The 20,331-nt window shown below is 48.6% G+C and overlaps 1 protein-coding gene across 1 annotated transcript; it reads left to right on the plus strand.

Annotated features, from left to right (window-relative positions):
* The first annotated feature begins 5,259 nt into the window (after positions 1 to 5,259).
* Positions 5,260 to 18,440, plus strand: LOC136477097 (IAA-alanine resistance protein 1-like). Its single transcript, XM_066475119.1, has 11 exons — positions 5,260 to 6,207; positions 6,316 to 6,399; positions 6,493 to 6,542; positions 7,777 to 7,828; positions 8,527 to 8,637; positions 8,964 to 9,223; positions 16,934 to 17,077; positions 17,189 to 17,296; positions 17,680 to 17,781; positions 17,864 to 17,908; positions 18,011 to 18,440. The coding sequence occupies exons 1-11, from the start codon at positions 5,841 to 5,843 to the stop codon at positions 18,161 to 18,163; spliced, it is 1,476 nt and encodes a 491-aa protein (XP_066331216.1). The 5' UTR covers positions 5,260 to 5,840; the 3' UTR covers positions 18,164 to 18,440.
* Positions 18,441 to 20,331: the final 1,891 nt, after the last annotated feature.

Below are 20,331 nucleotides of genomic sequence, written 5' to 3' on the forward strand. Positions count from 1 at the left end.
AATTGCCATATGTGGCCGGATAAGGATTCCTATTCTAACCGACCAGGATCCTGCTTGGTCGCCAAATCCGTCTTGATTCCTTGTGTGGGACTCCGATCAGGTTAACTGGGCCGCACATCGTCTTTCAGGTGGACTGAACCCATCAATCCAGGCCAGCCCAAGCTTAGCCGTAAGGGTATAGGGGTTAATACCCCCACACCTAGCAACTGTAGTGGTGAGTGGATAGAGCGATTCGACTAGTGTGGCCCCATTCCCCTGATAGGGCAAGAGGCCACGAGCATGTGTCGTGACGCAGAGCTCTCTACCTGTTGAACAGCGGTGGTTTCCACCAGCGTCCAGAGGTTCTGGTGGATTGCTTGTTCCTAGGGGTCGGCAGGCTCGGGAAGGCCACGTAGAAGCATCGCTGTAGCAATGATGTTCTGGACAGCCTAAGTGAACTATGAGGGATTGTTCCCTCCATTCAGGATGTTATGCTAGACCTAGCGGGCATGACCTAGAGTGCCGCTTGTCGGGTTACATGCATGGGGCACAGCGTGCTGTGCCAAGCATACTACCGCAGGTGGCGGCTGACTCTAACGCCTTTGTCGTAACTTCTCACCATGCTCCTACGCACATGCGAGGGCCTTCGCACAAGGGTCCGAAGGGGTGTGAGTCTATAGAGATTCTGCTACCACCGATGGCTGTCCCAGAGCGTCCGTCATAGCGCACTCCTAGGACAGAGGGTGGCCAAATGCCACAACATCGCTGATACTAGAGCCGTCAATTTTGACCTCGTCATCTACGAGGTCGTGAAAGGAGGCGAGAGCATAGCCCGCCATCCCCATGAATTCAGATATGAGAGGGGGGGCATCCACATCCTTCGGAGCCCCCGCGCGCACGCGTCCATGGGAGATGTAAAGCCATAGGGGAACCTGTCTTACGGCGGTCATGGTGAGGACAACAGGGTCCCTCTAGAGAATCGGCGGAAGGTGTTAAATAGTAAATAAAGAACAATATGTACGTTACTCACCATGGAGTTTGAGCCTAGCATGGGCTCAAGGCGAAGCGCGGGTGTCTCAACATTGAGGTCGTTGAGTGGCCCAGGGCCAGCAGAGGGTGCTCCTCCTCCAGTGGGCGCCGAGACAAGTGCCTCCTCATGGAGGCGGAGTACGCTGAGCTAGTCAGCGATGAAGTCTAGACTTTCGAAGAGGAAGGTCAGAGCGGCTCAAAGATGGAAGGAACCCACATCCCAATGGGTGGGAGCGTGGGAAACTCTAGCGAGCCAAAGCGAATCGTATCGCTTGAGCCCGCCATGCCAAAGATGGTGGAAAGATGGGCCATCCGATGACCAAAAGCATGAACGCATAGCGTCCTCCCCATGGACGACACCAACTATCGGTGAGAAAAGTGACCAACAAGTAAATATTTGTAGTTTTGTCGTGCGTTGTGATCGGATATGGTCTAGCACTCAATGACACATGATTTATACTAGTTTAGGCAACGTGCCCTACATCCAGTTTTAGTCGGTCAGTGACTTTATTCCTGAGCCCAGGTGCTCGAAGTTTGCTATGGTGCTACAAACGAGTATGAATAAGAAGGGGGTGTTAAAGGCCCGGTCAGACTCTGAACCAAAGGGCCGAGAGTGACGGGGGCTCTAACGTGCGCTAAGTATTGGAGTGTATGCTCTATGTAGCTTTAAGTTCTAGAGCTATTGAGCTATTCGAGTTCTCAGGTCGAGTGCTCAAATAGTCTAGCTTCTCTTTTTTTAGGAGAGCTAGAGAGCCAAAAAAAGCCATATCCTTTTTAGGAGAGAGCTCATCCCCTTTTATAGTTGAAGGGGATGGGTTCTTACAAGTTAGAGAAAGAGAGAGAATGTATACGTGTGCTACCTAGTCTTGTTGCCCATGCTGTCGGGTACGAGACGGTCGTCAGTGTCCACAATATTGTTCATGTCCAGATGCATGTGGCAGGCTCCACCGTGTTCGCCTGGTATGGCAAATGTCGGCGCCTACAATACTGTTTGGGTTCTGACACGCCTAGAAGGTTGCATAGTGCCCTTCTGGCATGGCCTGGTGGCACCGTCCTATAGGTGTGCAGGGTATGGCAGGGTACGGTCCTCGGTATTGCGGTTTGACTTGAGTGCCTTACCTTATCTGCTCTGCCTGATCATCAGGCCCTCACTGAGCGGACGTCCCTAGTCGGTCGTTCCCAGTCGGCCCCAACCATGTCTATCGAGGAAGAGCTATAAGCAGAGATCTAGTGCATCCCTGGTCGCAAAAGGAGGTTGAAGTCGGACTGTGTCCCCACCTTGGCTAGGCCTTCTGGTCGGGGACCGAATCAATGTCCCGGCCTATCATCATGTATCTAGGCTGACCCGAGATGCGTGCGTTGTGGCTACGCCGCCTATTGGGCTAAGTTTTTGTAGGGAAGCCGGTCCATTGGGGACCCTAGGTTTATGAACCTGACAATACTCTATCGGACTCTGGCCTCGGGGAGACCAGACTCTCCCTGGGCACGTCTGGTATGTGTGGCGCAGAGTGGCATTGCCTCTGGTCTTCGATTGGACTCTACTGGGGATGCATGATAGGACTCACATGAGGTGCGTCCAGTCACAGGTGACGTAGCGTGACATGGTAGCGTGGAGGCTCGACTGTTGAGCCAGAGAGGATCGAGCGCAGGGGCGCGTCCGGTCGCGATTTTCCCTCTCTAGACCCTTACTGGAAGTGACCGGACTCCACATTGGAGGAGCGTACAGTCATAATGTAGCACGTCAGGTTGAAGTCTCGGTGGCATGGGCGCGTGCGTGAGTGGACACTGGGTGGCAGTGTCCGGTCTCGCACTGGCGCGTCCGATTGCGACTTAGCCGTTGGTGCTACTTGGCTTAACCATTGGAATCCAATGAGTAGCGTTCAAAGGGAGGACACATGGTGGCCATCGGTTGACCGGACTTGGCCGATCGGATGCTAGGGTGTGTCTGGTCAGGTGTGTCTGGTCACGTTTGCGAAGAGCAACGGCTCTATTTGTTTGAGGGGGCTATATATAGACTTTGGCCAGCTTAGGGCTCACTCTCTTGGCACTTTGACATACTTGACATCTTTGTGAGCCTAAGCAAACTCCTCCCACTCATCTCTATCATTGATTCATCATCATAGTGAGATTAAGATTAATTCCTAGTGCATTTGCTTGATTGATTGCATCTAGTGGCACTTGGGGATCGTTGTGGCTGTGGATTTCTTGTTACTCTTGGTGGTTGCCGTCACCTAGACGGCTTGGAGCAGTAGAGAAGCATTGGTATGAGTTGGTGATTGTTCATGGCCATCTCATGGTGATTGTGAGGGGTCTTGTACCTTCTCCGACGGAGAGCCGAAAGGTAACTCTAGTGGATTGCTCATATCATTGAGTTACCTCACTTGTGGGTAGGTTCTTGCGGTGCCCAAGTGTTAGGCTAGGTTTGTGAAACACCTATTAGCCGTTCAACCACCAAGTGTTGGTTGACACAACGGGGACTAGCGTGCCGGCAAGCACATGAACCTCGGGAGAAAAATCTTGTGTCAAGTTGTGATTGGAATTCTCCTGGTGATTCATTTGGTATTCATTGATTGGTTTATCATCTCTTGCCTCGGCGGTATAATCACCCTACTCACTCTCTTGTATTTACATTCTAGTGTAGCTAAGCTCTTTAGTGTAATTAGTTTTGAGAGCTAGCTTGTTTTGTTGAGTAGTTTGGTTAGTGAGGCTCTTTAGTCTAGTCTTTGAGAGCTCACTAACTTAGTTAGTAGTGACTTAGCCATTGATTGATCTAGAGATTTTAATTAACTAGAATTGTTGGGATAGGTGGCTTGCAACCCTTGTAGAGATAGAGCAAAATTATATTTCACCATTTAGGTTACTAACCATTTGCTCTAGTAAATTTGTAGAGAATTTTTATAGGCTATTCACCCCCCTTTAGCCACTTAGGGCCTTTCAACACGTCGCACAACTGAAAGAGCCACTTCGTATCTATCATTTCTTGTAGAGATTGGAGGAGATTGAGAGGGAAATTAGTTCACTTTCCCCTAAATCCCCTCTACCCCTACGAAAAATGGTTGTATCCGAATTAGTCGAGAACGTGGTTTGGACAAGTCCACACGACGCTCGCTCGGCTCACTTCCAATCTTAACCAACACAACATCCCCTCTTTGCACCAGTGGTGCCGCCGCTGCCAAGAAGTCAAGAACACAGATAGGGTGTGTTTGATTTGAGGAGAAGGGTGGATGGGATATGACTATCCATGGGTTTCAAAATATGGATAATCCATATTGTCTGTTTGGTTGGATGAATATGGTAAACTATTTTTCTGTTTGGTTGGATGGATGTGATTAGATGGGATGAGAATACTTGACTAATTATATCTATTATTTAAAAATAATAATAACTAATTATACACTAATAAATATGTACTGACACTAATCTTGTCATTATAATCATTAATTAAAAATAAAATGTGTTAATTAGCACTATACTACTCTAATTGTCAAAAAAAAATATGCGCTAATCAATACGTGGATAAGCTCATCTGCCAGATTTTTTAGGGTCATGATATCCAACATCTACTCAGAATATTTTCTATTATGGATATCCAGATTCATCTATATATATATATATATATATATATATATATATATATATATATATATATATATATATAGAACTACTATCCTGTAGCTGGCTACAGAATAACTTATTCTGTAGCCACTTTGAGTTACGATAATTACTATGTTATTTTACGAGATTATAGTAACTCCTTACTAAGTGGTTTAATATAACGTTATGGTAAATATCCCCATGTGTTATAGTAACCCAACTATCGTAAATATGTATTTATATTATGGTAAATTAGTATATAAAATTATAGTAAATGGAGGTGGCTACAGAATAACTTATTTTGTAGTCGGCTACTGAATAGCCTCTCCCTATATATATATATATATATATATATATATATATATATATATATATATATATATATATATATATATATATATATATATATCACACGTGCAACGCAACCAAACACACCCTTGATTAGACGAACCGGTGTCCGGTGCTACACCCGAGAACCTATGAACAATCAAGAACGGTCGACAAGAGAAGAAGAGAACAGAAGATGGCACTAACATTTCTCTAGATGGCAAAAAGGAGAATTAGGAAAGATAAGCTCTGGAACAAGAGAGATAAAAGGTGTTGCTCCACTGACTGACTGATGCACGCTCTATGACTCTCCTTCCCTCGTCGACCACTCGACCTGCAACCACCGCAGCCTGCATCACAATTCACAATCACACCGTGACACCCGGCTTGGTCGCGCTCCCCTCAAACCTATCATCATCCTGTTGCAGTCTTTCCATCCGATGATCCCCTATCCAGTGTTGTAGTGTTGTGGAACCCCTCGACGCTCCGATCATCGCGGTGCTCTCGGAATTGGAGAACACCTTGCTTGCCACCGACACAAAGTGTACGCTGCTGCTGCGTACGGGGAGCACGAGGTCAGAGAAGCTTCCGATTCCCCCACCGCCGAGTCAGAATTCTCACTCCTGGTGCCCGATCCGAGGCTCACACCTGCCTGATCGTCCATGACGTAGCGAGCTGGTTCGATTTGTGTTTTTTTTTGTCATATTTTTTTGCCCGAGTTAATTGAGGGGTGTAATTATAAAATCGGATGGACATGGACGTGGTGACGTTCGGCGTGGTGATTGGCATAGTCGTGCTCTTCTTCGTGCTCGTCGTCGTCGTCACTATCGAGGGCGTCTGCAAGCGCTCCTCCGCCTCCTGACACCCCCACCCCCCAAAATCCCCGCGGGCGCACCGACGCGCGAGCCCTAATGCGCCGCCAAAGCCTCGCCGCCGCCCTGCTCCTCCTGGCGGCCGCCGCGGCCCTGGCCGCCCCCGCCGCAGGGCACTCGGCGGAGTCCTCCTGCCCCTTCCACGACCATGGCGGCTACGACGAACCGCACGAATACCACCACCACGGCGACGGCGACAGCTGCGGCGGCGGCGTGGACCATGAGCACCACCATCATCACCACGGCCACGGCCACGGCGAGATCCAGCGGCTGCTCCCGGAGGAGATGGCGGAGGAGGCGGATCTCGAGCTCGAGTCCTTCGGTTACGACGAGCACGACCATGACCACGGCCACCACCACCACCACCATCACCACGGCCACGGCGACATGGAGACATCGCCCATGGGTTAGGCATTTTTTGTTCCGATCCTGCTCGTTTTTTGCGCTTGAGGCGCGATTTCTGCGCGTGATTTCCTCCGAGGCGATTGAATGATTTGGGGATTTGATCGAGCAGGCGTGTGGCTGAGCGCGATGGGGTGCTCGCTGCTGGTCAGTATGGCGTCCCTCGTCTGCCTCGTCCTCCTCCCGGTCATCTTCTGTGAGTGCCCCCCGCTTGGTCCATTGCAATCTGGGGATTATTTGCCTGCCCTTAGCGCAGGTCCTGATTGTTTGGTTTGTTTCAATTCTGCAGTTCAGGGGAAACCGTCTAAGGCCATAGTGGATTCGCTTGCAGTGTTTGGGGTAAGTGTGGAGTGTGCAGCTGTTAGAAGATTTCGCTAAATCGAGCTGGCAAATGGATATTTGTCTGCAATCTACTGAACTCTCTGTTTATTTGACTCCCTGTTTTTCTTTGCAAACCCTCAGAACTACCTATCCAAGTACATTACATTTCTCCTGCCAGTCTAGTGAATGCAGCTTGAAATTAATGTACCTAAGATAATCTTCTGCAATTACAATCTAATAAAAGCAATATCTGCATTCAGTGAAAGTCACAAAGATGAATTATCTGTTATCCTGTGAATTCTGTTTCATTTGGGGGCAATTGAATTGACCCTGCATATGAAATGTTGCCTGTAAAATTTTGTCCATGATGGATGTTATAAATAACATAGAAAACTCAGGTTGTATCGAATTTCATTATGATGTATTTCTACTCATTCAGTAGGGAACAAATCAACCAAACAGTGCCACAAAAGCAGACAAATGGAATTGTGTCATCTGTTTGAAGCACATGCTTGATTACATTAAAATTGTAGGCTATCTCCAACAACATCACCCAAAATACAAGATCCATTTCACGTTTGGGTAGCGCTACAGGTAAAGGGTTCCGTACCTATTTTTGTCTTCTCCAACAACAGGACCCAAAAGAGAACCCTTTCTGCAAATGAGTCTTCAGGAGAGAAGATACTCATATTTGGGTTGTGCCTTTGCTGTAACCTAAAATGGGTCTCGCATATGGGTGCTCTGTTGGAGGCTGATACAGAACCATTCGAGACCCATTTTGGGTATGGGTGCCCATATGGGACAACCGTTGGAGACAATCTAACAGATGTGCGATGATTGCACTTTCTCATATACAAAGTGATATTCCTTTCTCCTGAAAAAGAGAAATAGAAATGCAAATGGTTAATACATCATCTGCCCTTGTTTTCTTAACGTATTTTTTCTTGATGGGTTCTGTATATCAGCATGTATCTAGCTGAATATGCAATGCAGTCAAAAGAAACCCAGATTTTTTTAGATATTTGTAGAAGTTTATATTCAGAAGAAGAGTCAACCATGAGACGACGCCCCATGATTTTGAGATTATTTAGCTTATTTATGACGTTTTCTTGCACCAATAGTATCTGTATGTGGTATTGAGGTTCTATAATATTGATCTAATTGACTAATTCTACTACTTTGTTCAGAAGCAACGATGTTACAGCTTATGTGCTTTTCTTGTTTGGTTTCAAACTTTCAATGTAATCTGCAGGCAGGAGCAATGCTTGGAGATTCATTTCTTCATCAGCTGCCACATGCTTTTGGTATAGCCTTTGATACATGCTAAGGTCTTCTTTTGGTTCTTGTTTGTGTTTGTGCGTGGTTCGTGTATATCTGCTGACTTGGGTTTTACTAGTTACTGTTTTGTCTCTCCCATCATCTACATCGTCTTGAGCTAGAAATTGTTTCTATATCTCCTGTAGTTATACCTTGGTTCTCAAGGACAGTTTAGTGCCCTCCATATTTTCACTGCCATAGGACATAGGAGGGGTAGATGGGTGGATTTTGCAAATGTCCCAGAAAAATTAACAAATGAAAAATGTTGTGTTTAGTCCAATGTAACCTATGATCCTAAATCAAGCTGCTTGTAATTTTAAAAAGAAGCATAGCTCCATGCATATTTTGCCTACTGCCCAATGCTTTGTTAAAAGTACTAAACTTCTGAATTACCCACTGCGTGAACCAATTGGATCAAACTGTTCTAATTCCTACCATCTCTTGCATGTTCTTTTCTGCTATGTTATGGGTTATAAACTGAAGTGTTGAACCTCCAAAGCATCATAGTATGTTGCTCATGCTAGTTTCATATCAATACCTGGGCCACCACATCCATACAACCCTACTGTATATTGCATTCCTTTAGTTTTGATCTTCACTTTGTACATGATGTAGATGCAGTTTTTTGCCTTGATTCACTGTAGGAGAACTCTCTCACTTGCATTGTTTTTCAATTGCTGCTCAGGTGGAGAACACTCTCACTCACATGATCATGAGGGTCATGATCATGATCATGCTCATGAGCATGCACATGCACACTCACTGGAAGATCTTTCTGTGGGGTTGTCTATACTATGTGAGTATATCCTACACATGTATGTACAATAACATTTTCTTCTATGGACATTTTTTTTGCCATATGGAGAATTGGAGATGCTCCTTTCTTGATTCAGTCGCTGCAGACTGTTTCCTTTTAACCCAAAGTATGTTGGATGCCACTGCCCTCCAGCTGCCATGTTAAATCTGCGCAAGCATTAATCACTATTGCTCTTAGTGACATGAATTTATTCCAGACATTTTATTACTCAGGAGTCCTGGATCTGTTTTCTTTCCACATGCATCTAACTTCCTTGATCTGTTCCCTTTCTCCATATGTCTAATTTCAATTACTATTCCATGCAGTTGGCATTGTACTGTTTTTTATCGTTGAGAAAATTGTGAGGTATGTTGAGGACAATTCTCAAAATGGGGCTCATAGCATGGGTCATGGGCACCATCATCATAATCATAAACAGCATAATTCTAGTGATAAAGCCAAATTGAATCACCAAAAGAGTGATACCGATGGTAAAGACATTGATCATACTGAAGAGGAACCTTTGGTTGATGGCACCACTGGAAAAATAAGTGATGGCCATGAATCAAAATCTACTATACGCAAGGTATATCTAACTGAACTCTGCTTCGGATGCAAAACATAGAAAGTATCTGGTATGTTTTCCCAAGGCATCAGTTCTGTGGTACTGTATGATTACTTATGTGTTCTTTCTGCAATCCATTGACATTTTGGCAAACAAAAAAAGGATAGTAGGAACTTGAAAATTGCCAAGTTTTGTGAACAAAATAAAAAGGCATTGAAGGCAAATGTGCACAGAAAATTCTTGTGGAACGTAACAGTTTTTTTTAGGAAGCATAGCCTATGTAAAACTCAAAAAATAGCAGACAATATTTGGTTCAACAACAACAACAACAACAAAGCTTGTCAGTCCTAAGCAAGTTGGGGTAGGCTAGAGTTCAAACTCACCAAGAGCCCCAAGTCACGGTTCAGGCACATCAATAGTTGCTTTCCAAGTACTCCTATTCAAACATAAATCTCTAGGTATATCCCAAGCTTTCAAATATCTTTTTATTGCTTCCCCCATGTCAATTTTGGTCTACCTCTACCTCTCCTCACATTATTAGCTTGGCTTAGGACTCCACAATGCACTGGTCTCTCTAAATGTCTCCTTTAGACATTATTAGTCGTTGAATTCTTACTCTTGATAGTAGCTGAATTCTTACTCATCGAGAGAGGATGATACTAGGAGTTGGGGCAATTTTCTGGTTTATTTCCAAATGCCATGCCAACCTGAGGGGTTGGGGATACATATTTATAGGCTGCTAGCCAGCCAAGTATATGCCAAGATGCTAGTCTAAGATGCTGTCCTAGATGCTGTCCTAGATGTTAGTCCTAGATGCTAGTCCTAGATGCTAAGATGCTGTCCTCCAGTCAAGGATGCTGTCCTTGATGGGCAGCAAGACCACCATGCTGCTGCAGCCCCACAAAGACCTACACAGAGACTTATCCATCATTCTCCCCCTAAGTCTTGTGCGTCGTCTTGTGGGAAAGTTGAACCATCCCGATCCTAGAGTAGAGCTCAAGGAACTTGATCCTCCCAAGAGGCTTGGTAAGCAGGTCCGCAAGCTGGTCCTTGGTGTTGATGTAGCTTACCTTGATGTTCCTTTCCTCCAAACAACCTCGGATGAAGTGGTACCTCACCCGGATGTGCTTACTCCATTCATGAAAAACAGGGTTCTTTGCAAAGGCCAGAGCGGACTTGCTGTCCATCCTGAGCTCCACCGCTCTAGTGTCTCTGCCGAGATCACCAAGCAGTCGAGCGAGCCAGAGCGCCTGAGTCAAAGTGGTGGAGGCCGCTATGTACTCGGCCTCGCAGCTGGACAGGACCACCACCTGCTGCTTGACCGACTGCCAGCTAACGAGGCACTTGCCGAGGAGGAAGAGGATCCCGCTCGTGCTCTTGCTGGTGTCGATGTCGCCGGCGTGGTCGCTGTCGCTATACCCGATGAAGTGTGCCGCCCCAGGGCACCTAGGGTAGTAGAGGCCGTGGTCGAGCGTCCCCGCAACGTAGCGGATGATCCTCTTCACAGCTTGCTGGTGCTCCGTCGTCGGTCGCTGCATGAACCGACTAACGTAGCCGACGGAGAATGCCAAGTCCGGCCATGTGTGGCGAGGTAGCGAAGGCTTCCCACAAGACGTCGGTATTGCGTAGCGTCCACCTCCTTCGTCGTGCTGTCGCGGCTCACCTTCAGCCTCTCCTCCATCGGAGTGAGAGCTGGGTTGTAGTCGGTGAGCCCAGCTAGCTCAACGACGCGCTTGGCGTAGGCGGTCTGTCGAAGCATGATCCCGGAGTCATCCTGGTGCACCTCGATTCCCAGTTAGAAGGAGAGAGGCCCCAGGTCACTCATCCGAAAGGTGGCCTTCATCTCTTCCTTGAATGCCGCCACCTCCGCATCCTTGGTGCCGGTGATCACCAAGTCGTCAACGTAGACACCCACCAGCAGAGCATTTCCTCCACTGCCCCGTCAGTAGATGGCCGCCTCGTGCGGGCTTTGCTCGAAGCCCATCCCCTTTAGCGTGGAATCCAACTTGGCATTCCACGCCCTCGGTGCCTGCTGCAAGTCATAGAGGGCCTTGCGCAAGCGGAGCACCTTGCCCTCCGTGCTGGGAATCGCAAATCCCGGCGGTTGGTGCACGTAGATCTCCTCCTTCAAGTCGCCGTTAAGGAATGCCGACTTGACTTCCATGTGATGAACACGCCAGCCCTCCTGGGCAGCTAGCGCAAGGAGTCGCACGGACTCCATCCGTGCCATGGGAGCGAAGGCGTCGTCGAAGTCGACCCCCTCCTGCTGCACGAAACCTCGTGCCACCAAGCAAGCCTTGTGCTTGACGATGGCGCCGGCTTTATCCCTCTTCAGCTTGTACACGCACTTAAGGGTGATCGCGCAGTGACCACGAGGAAGGTCAGCAAGCTCCTAGGTGCAGTTCTTCTCAACCGCATCCATCTCCAACTGCATCGCGGCGCGCCATGCCGCGTGTTTCTCGGCCTCAGCAAATGATCGAGGCTCGTTGTCGTCACACGCAAGGTGCAACTGCGCCTCCAGGTCGTGAGGCACCAGTCCCGGCATCGGCTGGTCGCCGAGAAGGTTCTCCACCGTACGGTACCGCAATGGCTCGCCGTCGTGGTACGCGTCGATGCGCTCCTCGTCGTGAGAGAGCGGAGTAGTGAGCTCAACCGGGCTGTGCTCGACACGAGCTGGTGTTGGAGTAGACGTGCACGGAGAGGTGCCTGTCGGTGCTGGAGTACGTGGTGCTGCCGGCTGTGATGGAGCCGGCGAAGGACTCATCGCAGCCAAGGTCCTGGCTGGAGAACGTGGTGCTGTCGGAGTAGCGGGCGCCGGGGTCGGTGGAGGCTCGGGGACTGGGGTAGACGCGCTCGTCGAAGAAGAGCTGCCTACTCCCCCAGCTCCCTCGAAGTGGACGTACTCGACAGTGAAGTCATCGTACGTCGGAGCCGAGCCGTCGTCGACTGCCCATCCTCGCGCTTCGTCAAACACAACGTCGCGCGCCGTGCGCACACGCTGTGTCTTCGAGTCGAGGATGCGGTAGGCCTTCGAGCTCTCCGCGTAGCCGATGAACACTCCCGGAGTGCTCCTGTCGTCGAGCTTGCTGATGTGGCCAAGCTCCTTGGCGAACTCGAGGCAGCCGAAGACCCGCAAGTGGGAGACCACCGGCTTGCGCCCATGCCAAGCCTCGTACGGCGTCCTGCCGTCGAGCGCCTTGGTAGGCGAGCGGTTGAGGATGTAGACGGCCGACACCACCGCCTCTCCCCAGAAGACAGCCGGCATCCCCCTCTGCTTGAGAATGGCCCGGGCCATCTCCACAACCGTCTGGTTGCGCCGCTCGACGACGCCGTTCTGCTGCGGGCTGTACGGCGCGGAGTAGTGGCGCTGAATGCCCTCATCAGCGCAGTACGACGCGAATTCAGCCGCCGTGAATTTGCCACCGTTGTCGGTGCGCAGCACGCGCAACTTGCGGCCGCACTCCGCCTCCGCAGCAGCCTGCGCGCGCCTGATGGCGTCCGTAGCCTCTCCCTTGCTGCCGAGGACCATCATCCACATATAGCGGAAGAGGTCGTCGACGAGCAGCAGGAAGTAGCGTCGTCCTCCCGGTGTGGCCGGTGTCACCGGGCCACACAAGTCCCCGTGCACAAGCTCGAGCCTCTCCTTGGCTCGAAAGCTCACCAGCTGGGGAAAGGGGAGTCGCCTCTGCTTCGTCAACACGCAGACGTCGCAAAGCTGCTCCACATGGTCGAGGCACGGCAGGCCTCGCACCATCTCCGTGGCACTGAGCCGCTTCAGGGCCTCGAAGTGAAGGTGCCTGAAGCGCTCGTGCCACTGCCACGCCTCGTCATCTCGACGAGCAGCGAGACAGAGGGGTTGTGCCACCTGCACGTTAAGGATGTAGAGTCGATTTGCGCTTCTGGATACCTTGGCAAGAAGGCGGCGACGGCGATCCCAAATCCTCATGACTCTATCCTCAACCACCACGCGCGAACCGTTCTCATCCAGCTGTCCCATGCTGATGATGGAGTTCCTCAACGCGGGGATGTAGTAGACTCCGGTGAGCAGCATGTGCTCACCAGACACGGTGGTGAAGATGACGGAGCCGACGCCCTTGATCTCCACGCCGGAGGCATCCCCAAACTTGATGGAGCCTCGGACGCTAGAGTCAAGCTCGGTGAAGAACTCCCGTCGACCGGTCATGTGATGGGTGGCGCTGATGTCGAGGCACCACCCGTCAATCTTGTCATTGCCGGAGCCGTCGCTGAGGAGGGCGTGTGCTTTTGGCTCATCAAGGTGGAGGAGAGCCGCTGCGGCCGGTGCCGCTGGAGGTAGCTCGATGCTTGCATGTGCCATGAACAGAGCCGGCTCCTCCGCTTGTGCGATGTGGGCCTGGCCGCGTCGTGGCTATCAACAGTCATTGGCCCAATGGCCAAGCTGGCCGCAGTTGCGGCAGGTGTTGTCTCGTGCCGGCTTGTGCTTGCCGGCGGCGCCGCCCTGGGCGCCTCCGTGGGCATCACCCTCGGCACGTCCTCGCGCCCCGGCCTGGGCGTCTCTGCGCGCCTTGCCACGCTTGCGGCCGCCTGTCGTGGAAAGGCTCCCCCTTCTTCTGGTCACCTTGGCAGGCAGCCCACTGCTCCCGAGTGAGAAGTAGCTTCCCGCCAGTGGTGATGGGCCCCGAGAGAGACTGTGGCTCATCGCTGTCGACGACCTTGAGGCGACCTATCGCCTCCTCGATCGACATCGTGGAGAGATCCAACAGGGACTCGATCGAGCGAGCCATCTGCTTGTACTTCTCAGGGACGCAGCGGAAGAGCTTTTCGACAGCTCTCTCCTTGCCGTAGGTGTCATCGCCGAACTGCACCATCTTCTGCAACAGAGTGTTGAGACGGAGAGCAAAGTCATCAACGTCCTCACCTGGCTTGAAGGCCAGGTTCTCCCACTCCTTGCGAAGTGCCTGCAGTGTGGACTTGCGGGCGCGGTCGCTGCTGATGCGTGCCGCAGCGATGACGTCCCAAGCCTCCTTGGCAGTCCGCTTGTTGGTAAGCGAGAACCGCATCTCGGACGGGACTGCAGTGATGAGGGCATCCAGCGCCCGTCGATCCTGGTCGTAGTCGACGTTGCCGTACCGGACTGCCTCCCACATGTGCCGCACTTGGAGCTTTACCCTCATCACTGCAGCCCACTCGATGTAGTTGGTCTTAGTGAGGGTAGGCCATCCACCGCTGGGGCCGACGTCCCTGACAACAGCCTGGAGCCCGTGGTAACCACGGTACCGATCCCGGGAGAGAGCCACGCTGCCTATGAAGGCCGCGCTCTCCATCGACCCGTCCACCACCGTTGTCGTGCGCGTCTCCTCCTGGAGCGCCACCGCCGTGCGCGCCTCCTCCAGGAGCGCCACCGTCGTGCGCGCCTGTCTGGGCTGCCGCCGCGCTCGTGGGCGTGCGCGGCTGCCCACTGCGCCGCCCGCGCTTGCGCTGCCTCGCTCCCCAGCAACTCGAGGTCCGTGTTGGCGCTGTCGTCAGCAGAAACGGAGCTGCTGATGCTGCCACGCAGAGCCTCGACCTTTGCTACCGCCGCACGTGCTGCATCCGCCGTCGCCGCTGCTTCCGCCTCTGCTCTGGCTGCTGCCAGCTCCGTCGCTGCCAGCCTTGACGCCCTTGCCGCCGCCGCAGCGGTCTCTGCCGCCGCTCGCTCGCGTTCCTCTGCCGCGGCAAGTTCGACCTCCTGCCGACGCCGCGTGCTCGAGGCGACCGAGCGCTGAGACTGCCCTGCGGACATGACACGCTACCGGGGGGCTGCTGCGTGGGGAGAGGGCTGCTTCAGACGAGCTGCACAGAGGGAGAGGAGTGAGCAGGAGCGGCCGGAGCTGCTGGTGCTCCCAGCTGGGGCTGATGCGCGCTGGAAAAGGAGATGAGCAGGAGATGCTCAGGCTACAGGATAGTACGGCTCTGATACCAGTTGTTAGTCGCTGAATTCTTACTCTTGGTAGTAGCAGAATTCTTACTCTCATCGAGAGAGGATGACACTAGGAGTTGGGGTATTTTTCTGGTTTATTTCCAAATGTCATGCCAACCTGAGAGGTTGGGGATACATATTTATAGGCTGCTAGCCAACCAAGTATATGCCAAGATGCTAGTCTAAGATGCTGTCCTAGATGCTAAGATGCTGTCCTCTAGTTAAGGATGCTGTCCTTGATGGGCAGCAAGACCACCATGCTGCTGCAGCCCCACAAAGACCTACACAGAGACTTATCCATCAGATATGGCCAAACCACCTCAATCGATATTGGGCAAGCTTTTCTTCAATTGGTGCTACCCCTAGGCGGTCACGTATATCATCGTTCCTAGCTCGGTCCATTCTTGTGTGACCACAAATCCATCGCAACATGCGCATTTCTGCCATACTCACTTGTTGAACATGATGAATCTTTATAGGCCTAACATTTTGCTCCATACAACATAGCCGGTCTAATCGTCGTTCTATAAAACTTGCCTTTTAGCTTTTGTGGTACCCTCTTGTCACAGAGAATGCTAGAAGCTTGTCGCCACTTGATCCACCTTGCGTTGATTCTATGGCTAACATCCGCATCAATATCTTCATCTCTCTGTAACATCGATCCTAGATAACGAAAGGTATCCTTCTTAGGAGCTACTTGACCTTCTAAACTCACATCTCCCTCCTCCTGTGCAGCTCCGCTAAAGTCACATCTCATGTATTCGGTTTTAATTCTGTTTAATCTAAAACCTTTAGATCAAGGCACAATATTTGGTTCAGTCAAAGGAAAATATGTCTAGGCACACTTTATCAGATGTTTTATGGAAAAATGTGCAACAAGCACCTCATTGGGCAGACAATTTATCTCTTAAAGTAATGGGAAAGCCAAATTATGAAAGCTAACCGATGGCTCTAAGAAAGTGTGGTGTGTTACATCTGTGGTAGCAATTCAAGCACTGAATATGTTACAAAAAGAAGCACTGAATAAAGGAGAATCAAACTTGCAAAGTGTGATGGTAAAAGAAATAGTTGAAGGACAACACCGACCTATTTGTCAAATTTGGTTAAAAGCTAATTGGGAAGGTTTTGACACTCAGATTTTAATAGGTACCTAATGAATTCATTTAAGTTCCAAAAGAACATAAAGGTTGTGGGTAAAATTAGATCAAAATAAATGATGCCTTATTGCCCATTTTGCCCTCAAGTTGGCCTATAGTATGTCTTTTTTTTTTGCATCAGATGGTTGCATAAGCTGTGAAGGGCGGGCCTGGTGCAAGCGGTAGAGTCTTACCGCCTGTGACCGGAAGGTCCCGGGTTCGAGTCGCGGTCTCCTCGCATTGCACAGGCGAGGGTAAGGCTTGCCACTGACACCCTTCCCCAGACCCCGCACAGAGCGGGAGCTCTCTGCACTGGGTACGCCCTATGGTTGCATAAGCTGTATAAACTAATATTTCTTATAATGATTCTAAGCAGTAGAACTTAATATTTTTATAATGATTCTTCCTCTCCAGAAAGTGCACATTGCTTGCAGCAAGCTTTCAGTATATGTATATGCATGATAATATAAGATGCGCTATCAAATCTCTGGAGCTCACGGGCAGCATATTATGCATTTACTTTCTTCATATTATACATTCTGTGCAATTAGATCACTATTTGGTTCTCAGTTTTTATGGTGGGTCTGCATTTCTCCCACTTAATGAGGCACGTGATCCACTTATGATTGATGAACATGATGTGCCTGTAATGAACAGAGGAGCTCATCCAAAGCCACTGATGGAGAGCCTGCCAATTCTGAAAGTGATCCTGCCCCTGAAAAGGCATCATCAAATGAAGGTTCATCAATTTCAAACTCTAACTTAGTGTTTGGCTACCTCAACCTTTTCTCAGATGGTGTGGTAAGTGTATCACCTGAACCATGTTTTGTGTTTCACACATGCTCATGTTTGTGAGCTAGATTTTCTGAATTACTTGCTAGTTTGGATTTTGATGGCATGTGAATGATGCAGCATAACTTCACTGATGGGATGGCTCTTGGGAGTGCCTTTCTGCTACATGGTTCTGTTGGTGGCTGGTCCAGGACTTTATTTCTTCTTGCACATGAACTTCCCCAAGAGGTTATGGTCGCCATTAGATTAATTTAAATTTCACCATAGTACTTTCAGTATGACTTTCCTGATGCATTCCAGTTTAACTTTCTGTCAGTGTTACATGGTATTAGTGCTGATATCTATATCTAGGCAGCATCTGGCAAAACTAGCTCATGCTAAAATACTACTCTGGAGCTATTCTGCAATAATATAACATCTATTAAAGTGCAATCATTTGATATTTTTCTAGTTTCTGGAATTAGATTAAGAAAATTAGTTAGATGCTCACCTCGAACTTTAGGTTTTTTCAGTGATAATCACCCTGTGTTTCATTGGCAGAACAGTTGTTCACTCATAAAGAAATTACTCCTACAAGTTGATCTTAAACTTTCTATTCCTTCTATGTTAAGGTAGGAGATTTTGGTATCCTTGTGCGGTCAGGCTTCACGGTATCTAAGGCCCTATTCTTCAATTTTCTCTCTGCGTTGGTTGCTCTTGCTGGAACAGCACTAGTGAGCTCTCTAAAAAATTACCCAAAGGTAAAACGATTTTTTTAAACCCTGCATATAACACATTACTCTACTGCATGTGCAGGCATTGTCTTTGGGTAAAGATCCGGGACATTCCTCCCTGATTGAGGTATGCTCGACCAACCCAACATGCATTCCTGTTGTACCGTTGGCACATCTCATTGTTGGGAGCTAATGCACCACCTGCCCTGCCAACTGTCATGTTTTACAGGGCTTCACCGCTGGTGGTTTCATTTACATTGCTGTCGCGGGAGTCCTCCCACAGATGAACGACCAGAAAACAACCCTCAAAAGCTCAGTCGCTCAGCTGATCTCCCTCGCAATGGGGATGCTGGTCGCTCTAGGCATTTCTCTGGTAGAATGATCTGAATCTCCATTTCACCAGTTGCAGCTTTAGGTCCAACCGCAGTTACCCGAAATCGATATAATTCTCCAGCTGCTCCAGACTAGAAGCTGGGTTCTCTGATCCTCTCGATTATAGTACCAAAAAGCGTTTTACAAATTTTGGCATCTGATTATAGATTTGCTGATTGGCTCGCATCGGTGTTATTTGAAGGCCACCCGTTTGTACTAACTGAATACAACTTTATGGCCGGCTGGCTGATGTCGGCTCGTGATAGGATCAACAGCTTATAGTGGAATCCCTGTTTCCTAGCGGAGGTGCGCTTTTGGCGGCATCACCCGCTTGTCGCAGCAACGGTGGCATCGTTTCATGTGCTCTGCCCGTGGTCCTGGCCCCCGTGCACAGTGCACCGGTGGGTATGCCACCACGTGGGTCAAATGAAAATGGACAAGTTCTGCGCATTCTACCGCCCGGAACTCTGGGCTTGCCGGACTCCGGGCGCCCGTAGCTGACGAACTTTGCGTGCAATTAATCGAGCTTGTTCTCGCGTTGCTACTTGATTTGGACGACCAAAACTAGCCAGCCTACTTCATCTATTGCTCTCTAAGCTTTGGCTTTGAAAGACTACTAAGGTGTTTGGAGGCAATAGATAGAATAGTTTTGAAAACCGCTACTGCCAAAACTAGTCTTTTAACGTTTCACCGGACTATGGGCATTTGTAGTGATCGGACAGGGAGCAGGAATTACTGCGCGGTCCTTTGTTCGACCTGTCGATCTCCCGCCGCATGGTGGTGTCGCCAAATTCTTAAATTCTGTACAGGAACAGAATGGCCATGCTCGACACAACACAATGAGCAATTATTGAGGAGCCTTCACATCATTGGCTCCGTTCACCTCGCTGAAAAAACAAGTAGAAACACTGTTCTGGCTGATTTGTTGCGAGAGAAAAACACGGTTCCGGCTAAAAAAATAAGCGTTTTTCTTTCGCAACAAATTAGCCGGAACAGTGTTTCGGCTTGTTTTTTTAACGAAGTGAACGAGGCCAAGGATGTGAAGGCTCCTCAATAATTGCTCATCGTGTTAGGGAAAGAATAGGTGGGGCGGTCAGTGGTCACCTGTCGCAGATCAGAAGCACCGACGCACGAATTGAGAATGTAGGACTTGTTTAGTTCCGGTGGGTAAAATTTTGGGGTGTCACATCGGGTATCATATTGGGATGTTGTATGGGGTGTTCGGATACTAATAAAAAAACAAATTACAGAATCCGTCAATAAACCACGAGACGAATTTATTAAGCCTAATTAATCCGCCATTATCACATGTGTGTACTGTAGCACTTCATTGTCAAATCATTGACTAATTAGGCTTAAAAGATTCATCTCGCAAAGTAGTTGCAATCTGTGTAATTAGTTATTTTTTTAGCCTATATTTAATACTCCATGCATGTGTCTAAACATTCGATGAGATATGGTGTAAACTTTTGGGAAGAAACTAAACAAGGCCTTAAGAAACAGATCAAACACAAGTTTGAGAGAAGTCAATGTGCTGCTAGTGTCCTACTCCATCCATTCCAAATTATAAGATATTTTAGCTTTTCTAGATATTTATCTTTTTCAGAAGATACTCAGTAAAAGCAACACAGTTTCTTTTATTACATCCTCATGAATCAAAAAGTTCAATGTTGACTTAGAAATGATTCAAGTTAAGATCCAAACTATCTTTTTATGTCCAATATAATAAAAAAGAAACACAAAGCAAAGTTTCTTTGTTGCACCCTCGTGCATCAAAAAGTTCAAAATTGACTTGGAAATGATTCAAGTTAAGGACTTAAGATTCAAATTATCTTCTTATGTCCAATATAATAAAAAAAGAAACATAGTTCAATAGGGGAGTTTTATAAATAAATATAGAAAAAATAGCTTCATAAAATTGGTCAAGTGACCGAATGTTCACCTTGGAATAAAATGATATTTAAAGCTGCAATTAAAATTATCTTTTGATGTCACATGTAATTATTTAGAAAAAAAAAGAACTAAGTTCAGGATGATAGTTGAAAGAGTTATTAATATAAAAAATCAGAATATAAAAACCGATACAAGAGAATGGTTAATGTAACTTTTTCTTTCTTCCTCTCAAATAATAATGTAGACGAATCGCCAATATGATGCCCATTCTATAAATAAAAAACA

This window comes from Miscanthus floridulus, chromosome 8 (assembly GCF_019320115.1).
Source record: "Miscanthus floridulus cultivar M001 chromosome 8, ASM1932011v1, whole genome shotgun sequence".
In the NCBI taxonomy this organism is placed as follows: Eukaryota; Viridiplantae; Streptophyta; class Magnoliopsida; order Poales; family Poaceae; genus Miscanthus; species Miscanthus floridulus.